This window comes from Brachycentrus maculatus, unplaced genomic scaffold (genome assembly GCF_059751285.1).
Source record: "Brachycentrus maculatus isolate JH-2025_06_01 unplaced genomic scaffold, ASM5975128v1 h1tg000213l, whole genome shotgun sequence".
Classification (NCBI taxonomy): Eukaryota; Metazoa; Arthropoda; class Insecta; order Trichoptera; family Brachycentridae; genus Brachycentrus; species Brachycentrus maculatus.
The window spans coordinates 558,721-570,903 of record NW_028280964.1 but is presented as its reverse complement, the minus strand read 5'-3'; the positions used below and the strand labels follow the sequence as shown (position 1 = coordinate 570,903).

General features: G+C 33.8%; 1 protein-coding gene across 6 annotated transcripts in view; it reads right to left on the bottom strand.

The window, feature by feature from the left end:
• LOC148307001 (uncharacterized) overlaps positions 1 to 12,183 on the bottom strand; it is a 229,328-nt gene that overhangs the window by 22,832 nt on the left and 194,313 nt on the right. For all 6 annotated transcript variants that reach the window (XM_088264046.1, XM_088264049.1, XM_088264050.1 and 3 more), the window contains exons 4-5: positions 628 to 881; positions 54 to 200 (exon numbers count right to left, since the gene is read on the bottom strand). In XM_088264046.1, coding sequence (XP_088120172.1) covers positions 54 to 200; positions 628 to 744 — 264 coding nt within the window. In that variant the 5' untranslated portion in view covers positions 745 to 881. The remainder of the gene's footprint in view (positions 1 to 53; positions 201 to 627; positions 882 to 12,183) is intronic.

Sequence of the window (12,183 nt, the reverse complement as noted above, 5' to 3'; positions counted from 1 at the left end):
ATTAATTAAATTAATGGGTAAAATTGTTCAGTCCTAAAACGTTATGGACATACCTTGTATCCAACCACTTTCCCGGAGAATGCCTCCTTGGGAATGCGCAGGTGGAACATGTGGCCAATGTAGGCGGGCATGTCCGGCACTCCCCAAAGCCTCCGCACCAGGCATTCATTATTTGACTCCGGCTTGTTCTTCGTGATGACCTGTGAATATCGGGCGGATCACAGTAAGATACAATGTATAGCGGATTGTAAGCAACACATCTTCTTGAAGAGATACAGGAATTTTATTTAAGGGTTACTTGATCCTTGATATCAAAGGCCCAGTTCATCTTAATGTTAAATACTAAATTTGTATGAAAACACAAGTTAAAAGGTTGAATTGATAAAACAAAGTCTCCTCTACAATACTTAATAAAGGAATTACATCTTTGACCATGAGTTTCTATTGTGAAATTTATTTGTTAATATGTAATCGAATGCGAAAAATCCAATACCATTTTTTTAAAAACGTGTGTTGAATTCATTAAACTTCACTTCGATATAAAAAATAAAAGACATTTACAGAGAACGGTCAGTCAACGCACGGTTGAGTGGAAATGCGATGACTAATATTTCAATTAATTAATACCTGCGAGGAGTCGATGTCTATGGTGTCGAAGGCGAAGTCGCCCTCCTGGTTGGGCGCGCGCGTGGTGGTGAGCGGCGCCGCGGCGAGCAGCAGCACGAGCAGGCGCGCGGCGGCCATGGCGCTCCGGCTCCGGCTCCCGGCACTCCCGGCTCCCGGCACCACCGGCTCCCGGCACTCCCGGCAGCACGATCACCGTCCGCGTCGCCTGTGTCCGGACGACGTGGGTGCCGCTCTCATAAATGCATGTTCGCAATCTGCAAACGACAATTTCATTAGATGGGTATGTGAGACGGTGAAATTGGATTGGACACTGGATACGGTGAAATTTGTAAACCCTTTTTTTATATTAAATTTATTTGTAAATCAATATTTTCATTCATCATTTTCATGAGGGATAATTCGCCTTCGTAAATACGATGTTTTCGGAAGTTGGTAATGAATGACGTCACAGAAACGATGGACTTATTGGTAACATTGCTTAGTTATTGTCGGCGCTATTTGTTGATGTCTATGTGAAAAGATTGCGGGTTAGTTCTCTAATGACATCATTATAAAAGAAACGCGAATTGATTGGCGCCCGTTGAATGGGGTCGAGGAGATTCAACCCCCCAAGTTACGGCAACTCGACTTGAGGCATTCCCGCCGATGCGACGGTCCCCTTGAGACGCTATAACTTGACGCAATCATTAAAATGTTCCGTGGGGGTGCTTATTCACGAAGGTTTAGCAAATAGCGACACGATAAAAATACCAATTACATCGTTTACAAAAGAAATACGAGAAAAAAACGCAACAAATATATTAGATTAGGCGAAGTGGACGTAATGGCTTTCCCTGTAATTTATATCGCGAAAACAAATGGATTTTACGAATTATTTGCCTCGATTAGGGATATAATAAAATGCACCAAGAATTGTATTTTTATTTTTTTTTAAATAACATAAATTGTATACATTTATTTAAATCACAATTTTAAACATATTTAAAAAAAAAATTGCAGAGACCCACCTTGTGTGTCTTGTAGGTGGAGTTCATTTTGAATACATTTTTCATTGTTTTTAACCATATTAACCTAATATACACACCAAAAAGAGAGAAAAATTAAGAATATAAACATTTTGCATTTCATAAAATTAATTCTTGATCATTTACCCATTACTTTATTTTGCCTTTGTTCCATATTTTATTTTGACCTCTAACATCCGACGGCAACAAATAAAAAATGTTCTGAACGATATATTGTAGAGTTCGACTCCCACATTTATTGTTAATTCCCGGGACTATCAAACCTTCGTTGTGTGTAAATCGTGTATCATTTCAAGATTTCGATATTTTTGTCTAGTTTGTTGTTCAACGATGATACTCATCCACAATATTCCACGTACCGGCAGAAATATAAAAAAAACCACACATATATATATATATATATATATATATATATATATATATATATATATATATATATATATATATATATATATATATATATATTGAGTGTGTCAAAATCTTTGTGCACAAATCTGGGTTCGTCCACTTAAGAGTTATTTAAAAAAATTGCACATCTCGTCTTCGTCTATGTTGAGATATCGATTTTTTAAAAATCGATACGTCAGTCACTTTATTAATATCTATCCATTTCTTCTTAGTTCATTTTTTACTTAGTTAATACCACTACTTCTTATAATATATCATGACACGTTTTTTCGATTATATAATTACAGAACTAACGATCTGTCATAGGCTTGTTTAAGAGATCACTCTTTATCCACGTGTTACATTTACCATTCCACCCATGATTGAATATCATATTAAAAATATAGATTTTTATTATTGCTATATTAAATATAGCTATGAAATGTATCGTATAGCTGAGTTGGTGCAACAGTGGCGTAATTACACTTTTAGAAATATTACAAGAGATGCCATTCAGACGTTGTAGCAACAGAAATGGCGCCATTTTACTCAATAATACAATGACACTCGCGCCATCTCGCAGCTTACACCACAAAATCAATTCTGTCCATGTTTCTCCCGATGTAAATAGTTTTTCCGCACATTTTAACATATCATAGTCGTACAGGAGAAAGTGACCAACTAACAAAACGTAAAATGTTCAGGAGGGCCATTTAAGTCACTTTTGCTTGGCAACAAAATAAACATCAATGCAGTTAGTAATTTTTAACAAGTCAATATATTGTATTTCCATGTTTAAAATTGCTTTGGGATTTTTCAGGGCAATACTAAGCTAGTAAGATATCAAATAGTCAATGATCACGCTTTTGTAAAAAATGCACTTGGTCACTTTCTCCTGTATGACTACGATATTTAACTTGTTTTATTTTCAACATTTTGAGTGTGTCCAAATACTTGTTCACAAAATCTGGATTATCTCCAATTACAGGAGATATTTTATTAATAACTCCTGTAAAGTGATGTGTGTAAAGTGATCACTTAAACCAGCCTATGACGGTCGTCAGCCCCGTAAATGCCCAGACTTCCATATTCTTCTTCATCTTTGATGAGATGTCAAAAAATAATATTGTTTTATTTTATTTAAAAAAAAGTGTAATTACATCATATATACGCACACACACAAACATGAATATTATATTATAATACATACATAAACACACATACATACATACATACATACATGTACACACATTCATACATACATGTACACACATACACACATACACAAAAGACTTGTCTATTTAGATTTCACGATTCGATGTCAGAACGAACAATGAATACTTTTGTCGAGGAAATTTCTTCTCAGACAATTTCTTATAAATATTTCCCATTTCTCGTTAGAGCTGGATATTTATTTACGACATGACAGAACAGACACCTGACACTAACGATTCGGATGCCCGGAATTAAACAAGTACTACTTTCAAAATCCGCCAGATCCAAGTAAATCGATTTTACAAAAAAAAAATGCAAAATTCTCCGGGTAACATTTATGATTAAAAGATTTGTCAATCTTTAGATAAAATATTATGAAATAGAGAATTTTCCCATTTTTTTAGAAAAAAAACACGAGACACTAACCGATAATGATGTCATCTTAATGTTTGAACTATCCCCGCTTTCTGATTGACCGATATGGGTCAGAAGGCAAGTTCCATGAATATAGCGGAAATTGAAATACAACACAATTTTTAAGTATTTTTTACCAGGGTTTTCAGGTATATGAATATTTTAAACAATAAAATCCACAATTGGCCTTCCGATACAGTATTTATTTTAAAATCTTATAAAATTGGATCTGGCGGAATTTGAAAGTAGGAAACATAAGTATTCGTGTTTTTGTGAGACTCGGAGAACATATTTCGCGATTTAATATTTCAGCCCGGAATTTCGGCAGGCAGTTGAAAAAGGCTGTACTCTCCCCTGATGTAATATGTTCGTTAAGCTCATTAAAAAGTGTTTAGAGAGACTAAGCCAATTAGGATAGCGAGGGCTTACACCATATTATAACAAAGTCCTTAACTATATTTTAGGAAATTGAAGGATTTAATATAATACATTACATGTTACAGTATGAGAATGATAAATAAATAAATGTAAACTTCGTTGCCATAGGTGTGCCAACTTGAGACGAAAAATCCATGATTTTAATTTTTATTTTTTATGTATATGAAAGAAGATAGAAGTCAGATCTCCCAGGGGTCACGAACTGGCATTTGGCTGGCTCAAGCGATCACTTAATACACGTTCACCACTCTGCATTAGTTTTTGAAACTTGTATAAATGCAATGGCCTTGGATCCCTTTCACATGCGGGTAGCAGTTCAATAGATTGAAGTTTAATAAATGCTCTTTTTTTCGATACATCTATTTGACTAGTTGATTATTAGCAATTCATTAATACTTATCACATACTAGATTATTCACTCAACGGATAAAATGTCAACATTACAGATATAGTATCCCTTTATAAAATTAAACAACTTTGTTTTAACCACTTTTTTATTATAAGTACACTTTAACCGACCGGTTTCAACAAGAACCTTGTCATCATTAGGGTTTATTAAATTCTAAAACATAAAAATATTAAAATACTCATAGTTAATTACATTTCCTTTCTCCTAAAATAATAATATAACAAAGTTGCTTAATTTTATAAAGATTAAAATGTGCCACAAAGTATCTGCGGAAAACATTCAAGAAAGTATAGTATCCCAAACGTGAGATGAAATATCTATCGAAAAAAAAACAACAGATGTTTTATCTCAAGTGATACACCTATAATATTCATCTGTAGGGTGAATTATCCAGTGCCATATAGAATATATAATAATAAATACCTAAGGATAAAAATAAATCAGAATCAAAAGTGTGTATCGAATTAGCCAATATTTTCAATATACCCATTTCTGATTCACATTTCATCCAACAAATCAATAAGGCGACACAATATTTATGGAAACCCAATAAAAAGGGTTGCGCAAATAATAATTAATGAGAGAGTCCCGCTCGAAGGGCGCGTGAGACTTCTCATGCGACAGATGGCGATGCTGGAAGTACTCGAATGACGATGGCAAAGCCGGCGATTTGTCGCGCCGGTAATGTTTGCGCGGCAATGTGCAAACAGCGCGATTCGCGTCTGCTGCCGGGATTTAAAAAGAAAAACTGACGCGATAAAAGTCTGTCGGGATAAAAAATACCCACCCCCCATTTAGCTCATGTCAACGCCCCGTCATTAGGATCAAAAATTCATAAATTAGTTGGGCGCGTGTCACGCCACTTTGCCAATCTTTTTGCGCTATTCTGCTATCACTACATAAATTTTATTTATTTATTTATAAGGCACAAGGGCCTTTTAAAATTGAATATAAAAACAATAATGAACAGCGCGTTTATATACAGTAATACATTGAGAATTCCAGTTGTGATCATGTCTTTAAGAACAGTGTCCGTCGATGGTTGCTTCTCGTTGGAAGGGACAAAGTAGAATGTGAATTAATTAAAGTCCAGGTGTAATTATTTTATTGTAAAACCTTTATGCTGCAAATTGTTATTGCATGTAATGTATACAAACAAATAATTTTAAAAAATATATAAAAAAATGTTTCGAAAAGTATTTCGGCTCAACACAGACCATGCCTAAAGAGCCGTAATACATATAGTAAAATTAATGTATGTATCTATGAAATAAATAAAATAAATACACAAAAATATTTTATGTATAAATTGTCAAATCAAACACAGATTTATTAAATCTATTGTACGTTGTTGTATTTTATTGTAAAAATACATATAAAAATTAATATTGAGACAATTGTTTCGCCTAGTTATGGCACTTTCAATCGAATGTGAAAATTAAATGGACTGATGGTCCTTAAATAGCTATGCAGTTCTAGGTAATTAAGTAATAGTTAAAACATGTGCCGTAATAATTTACGGGAGACAACAATAATTAATGGGGTATGTAGGTACGTACACTTATATTTATTTTCTGGGAAAGGAAGAATCTATTGAAATGGCAATTGTGAGAGAATTAATGTTTTAAAGCTAAATACAATTATTGGTAATATAATAATAGGTTACAACATTTTGAGTGTGTCCAAATACTTGTTAACAAAATCTGGATTATCTCCAATTACAGGAGTTATTTTCAGGAGTTCATTTCAGTTTTGTCCGCCTCTGTAGTGTAATGGTCAGCACGCTCGGCTACCGTTCTGGAGGTCCCGGGTTCGATTCCCAGGGGGGTCAAATAAATATAAGTGATTTTTTCACTGTAATATTTATTCAATATTACCCTGGACTGGTACCTGAAGCGGAGGGCTGATCGCCTTTCCTTCGTGTGAAAACGATCAAGATAACACTGTGTTCATATGAAGCAGTGCCCTATGCACCATTGGGGTGTGGATAAGGGTTTTATTATTATTATTATTTTCATATTATTTTTTGACATCTCATCAAAGCTGAAGAAGAATATGGATATACGACGTCGTCAGCCCCGTAAATGCCCAGGCTTACATATTCTTCTTCATCTTTGATGAGATGTCAAAAAATAATAAAATAATAGGTTATTTATATTTGCTAAAAAAAACTGTGTTTGATTTAACAATTAGTACATGAATTAAAATGGAGTTCAAAAAATAAACGCCAAATCAATAAATAATACAAATCTGTTGTATCTTGACATCACTTAGAAAGCGAGTTAACTTAATAATTAAGCTAGGATAAGATTTCATCACGCTCTGGCATCGATGTGGCATTAAAAAAGGTCCTTTCAAATGTTTCGTAGACTTTGCTGAGAATCGATACGCCTTGTTAGGGGAAATATCCCGTTCGCATGGACATCGTACACGTATAAGCGAGGCTTCTATTCCACATTCGCTCGGTGTGTACGGGCTTATTTCCTTAATCTACTTTAAACTTTCTTTATGCCTGACACCTGCCGAGTACTGAACGATCGAGGGTGACTACGCGTTAGATCTAATGGCTAGATCCAGGGCTTATTTTAAATAAAAAGGTCCCGGAACTCACTTATAAACAAATCAAATATCATTTACAATTTATATTTGAAGCACTAACTTTGTGATTTTCCATTTTATAATTAAATATCATTCAAATATTCATTAAATTACCATATTTTATCATATTGAGGAATTATATAAATATATATTGCAATTACGTAAGCAAAAACACTGTTTCGTCACATTGATTTTGAAAAATGTCTGTTTAAAAAAAAAAATTATTACTTATTATTATGTAACATTCACCAATTCTACCCATTATTGACAACCACACTACTCAAATCCTTGGAAGTTCTATATATATGAACCAAATTTTAAACGTTGTTCTTGAATCACTAGAAGTTCACTAGAGACATCTATTGGTGAGATGAAAAGAAGCTTTTTATTGAGCAGAAACTCTTTTATTTGTATGTGAGGTCCGAATCAAGGATTATAATCACACACATGAGAAACGCTTATGAATGAGTATGAATCGGTTAAAAAAGTGTACAAGGAATGTAAAATGAAAGCTAAGCAAGGGGTGAGTGAACGAAAACGTATGTTGAGGAAGGAAGAAGGAGTAAAAATGACAAAAAAAATCCAAGAAAATATATTTTAATTATTATTATTATTTAATAATATGAAAATAACTCCTGTAATTGGAGATAATCCAGATTTTGTGAACAAGTTTGAACAAGTTTATTTAGACACACTCAAAATGTTGTAATATTTTGTAAACCGGAAAAAGAGAATATTTTATAAATAGAAGATAACATGTTTCAGATTTAAAATGAGGATGTCTCCACTAAGGATAGCAGTTGGTAACCCTAATTTTAAGGAACACTAAGCATCAATCTAACACGAGAAGACAGCTTAGACCGCTTACTGGGGAATAAGCCAATAAGCTAATGTCAAGAGTTAAGAAGAATGAGCTGGAAATTAATTCTAAGCTTTTAATTTACCTAAAACAAAATTATTATACTAAATTAAGACCCAACATACGATGAATCGTGACTTAGTTTTCTTTAAACCGAGGTAACATTTAACGTAATGGATTTTTTCTTAAAACAATGAATTGTTTTTGTATTGAAAAATTTAGTTTTTCTTCGTAATGAATACATGGTTTTGAAAACAAAATAGTTATTGAAAGATTTGTATAGAAAGTTAGTTATACGGTGTTTAAAAAAGGTACGGAATGCATCGAAACACGTGTCACAGTAGGTTTCTAGAAATAATGGTATTTACTAAGTAAAATTTTTAATTTAAATGAAAGGTTAGGAGTTGAAAAAATATATAAAAATATAAAAAAACCAAATTACAATAAATATGTTTTTAAATCATGCGTGAAGTGACGACAGGCTCTCAGCGCAGCCGGACGTTTAGTGCATTATATTATTGCGAGTAAGGCTTTAACCAAAAGTTTCACCGTGATATGTTTTGCAGATATTTCTCATAATGGAGCCCTCGTACCAACCCTTATGTATGGAAGTGAAGCACGGATTTTTTAAATCAATTTATTTAAAAATATTTTTAAAACTAATAAATAATAAATGGACATGACATTTTTTAGACATGTATGTTAAACGATGTTTAGCTATCTAACCATCACGCCGCTTCCTCGCAAGGGTAGGCAGAGAGAATAGAAGGCTACACTACTTTGTCTACCTATCTGACGTGTTCTCACTACTTTCAGTCTCTTTCTTTCTATTACTTTCATCCTTCTTTTGCCACTTCCATGTCGCTCACTCCTTTGAACAACGTCAAATATCAAATTTCGTAAATTTTAAGTTTTGCATGTTTTCGGAATGCCCAGATAATGTACTATATCCCAGCAAAAGCGGCATATTTTTAACTTAATATTTACCCGCTACTGGGCAAAAAGTGTTGTTTTTGCATTTTGAAGAAACGGTATTGTTAAATTATTTTTTAAATATACAAATTATTTTTCAAATGGAGAAAAAAACACTCAGGTTTTACCTACAAAGATCTGTTGCGCAGTAAAAAGTTCAATAAGTGGCTTGATATTTGTTTTTAATACATTTTATGATGTTTTATGGTAAACTTTAAAAAGAATCTCCTGAAAAATCAAGTTTTTTGATATATGATGTCGTTGAAAGGAGTGATCGATATATAAGGGTTGGTACGAGGGTTCCATTATGAGAAATATCTATCAAATCAAGATGAAGGTTAGTTCCTCCCGCTGGCAGGGATATGGCAGCTGATAGAAACTACCAGGAGACCAAAGAATCAGCAGAGCACGAAGCTGATCGAGCCGACAGACAAGGTGATATAATTAAACGCCGCAATTCGGCTCGTCTATTGAACTGACTCGCTGAACATACGATTGACACAATTAAACAAGATATTTCCGTGAAACGCCTCTTAATTGAATTCTCCCTTCGAGTTGGAATCATAATTATCATCGTGGGAGTATTCCCGTATCGATAATTACTCGGGGTTGCCTCTCAGTGTGGCATATGTTATTCTTAGTTAATACTAAGCTTAATAGCTTTTAAGAGACGATATTGTGTAGGAATTTATTTATTTATTTTTAAAATGTGCAGTCTAAATTAATTTTATCATACTTTAGCTATTATACTCATTCTTTCTGAGAGCATGAATCAATGGAAATAAAATAAATATTTTTATTTAATTAACGGAGATTTTCTTCAATTAAATTTCACAAAACCATATTCTAATCCAAAAAAATAAGATATTATAAAACCGTCGACAAATGCAAAGGAAGCAATACTTCAGCCATCATAAACCCGTATTTTCTTTCTAAGAGTATGAATTAATGGATATTGTATTTTTTATTTATAAATGAGAGATATTCTTCAATTAAAATCCATATAAGTAACCATATTTTAATCCAGAAATAATAACATCGTCGACAAATGCAAGGAGTGCAATAAGGGTTACCATAACCCATAATTTCTATCCAAAAGTAAGAATTAATGGAAATTGTAAATTTTATTAAATTATGGGAGATTTTCTTTAACTAAATTCCACATAACCATTTTCTAACCTTGAAATAATAAAATCACCAACAAATGAGAGAGCAGTGCATAAAATCAACTGTTTCTAGAACCAAAAAAATTTCACTTCAAATGCTTGAGAGTATCAAGTATCTAAAAAAAATTGTAATCTTCAACAATTAACAAAACGAGGAGGTCTTACAAAAGGTCGGGTAATGTTTCCAGCGAGTCGCGTCGGTTCCGGGAGGAACTTTACTCGACCCAGTCGAGTAGGCAAATCCAATACGAAACGTGAGTGATAATGCGAAAGGTGCCTAATCTGTCGGAAAAGTCACTAGCGGGGGAGAAGCGTAGCGGAAAATTCGAACGCCGAATGCGCAAGGGCACGAGACAATGTCTTTTCATTGCCGACTATTGCCTAAGAAAGGTTACAGACGAAATTTGAGGCGCCTCACATTGTGATCGGCTGATTGCGGAATACCTTTATAGGCGTATGGGGTGCGATGATAGCGGCGATAAAAGTTACCCCATAACATGGCATAGACAATATTGAAAGCTGTCCCACCGCATTGCCAGATCTGATACAGAAGCATCTAGGCTTCCTGACAGACCTTCTCTTGCAAAGCAATATTTTTAACTAAGTTGCGAAATTTATTGAAAGTGTGAAACAAAATTGTATCCCGATTTTACTGTGTATTTTCATTTAAAAGCTTTCAATGTCCCTATCACTACCAACCAAAATAAATACAAGTTTGTAAATCCAACACCAATTTTTCTAGGAGTACCCCGGTGTAGGCAGTGAACGGCATATACAAGTAGAGTTAGTACTTACTGCCTACGATTTTTTTACTAAATAATGTAGAAAATAATAATTAATTTAGATAGTTAACATAGCGCTTTTTTCGTAAAGTACTACCTCGTATTTTTATTTCGTAAATACTACGGAAAAGAAGATAGTGGAAATGATTTAGCAAACAAATGCAGTAAACACAATCGAGTCCCGGTATCAAGTCTTATGTATGGAAGTGAAGCGCGGAGTTGGCAAAAGAAGGATGATAGTAGGCTGAATGCAGTCGAAATGCGATCAAGAGATGCGTCTAAGAAGACGAATGTGCTGCAAAACGATGTATAATGGATGTTCGAAGGGTGAAATAAGGAAATAATGCAAAACCGAGATAAGCATTATCGATCAAACTAAAAAAGGTGTGTTGAGATGGTTTGGACGTGTGGAAAGTAAAGTAAAGTAAGAACAGCAAAACAAATATTTGAGGCGAATATAGTTGAAAATAGGAGCAGAGGAAGACCGAAAAACTTGAAAGATCGCCAGCTAAATTTCAGGTCTTAAGGCATGGAATGCTCAGACTTCTATACCCATTCGTATAAAAACAACATATGCATCGTCTCAGTCAAGCCACCTACAATACATAGATAATATTTTAATTTATGTTTTACTTAGTAAATACCACTATGTCTTTAACTTTATTGTGACACGTGTTTCGAATCATTTTTACACATCGTATTTACCAAGTAAAACTTAAATTAAAAATGGACAGATGTTACCACAAAGCGACTATCGGTTCGATCAATGAGATTATATTTTCCTTTTGAGGATTTTTGGTATAAAGGGACGAACGCCTCATTAAAATGTAAAGTTGACTTTCAATTCGAGAGGATGATGTTCGAAACGGTAAAAAAATTACGCTTTTACTTTTTTTCATCATATTTTATTAAAAAATGAAAATCAAACAGAATGAAATTGATACACCATTCAATTACACAAAAAGGCCCATCTTATACAGAGTGATTCAAAAGTCTCTTGGGCCCAATTCCCCTCGAAGGCTTTTTGTGTGTGTTACAAAATAAACAGAATTTAAAATATGGAGGGCATGTATTTTCCCATAAAAATCTTCGGTTAAAAAATCAGCCGGTAGTATTGGCAATAAACTCTTTCTAAAACAATAAATGTAGTTATGTATATAAAAAGCATTGCTACTTTGTGGTATGGTAATATACACTCCCCTTTTCATTTTTCGTTCATTTTGTGTAATTTCAAACCCTTATCCGCACCCGATGGTGCATAGGGCACTGCATCATTTAAACGCAGTGTTAT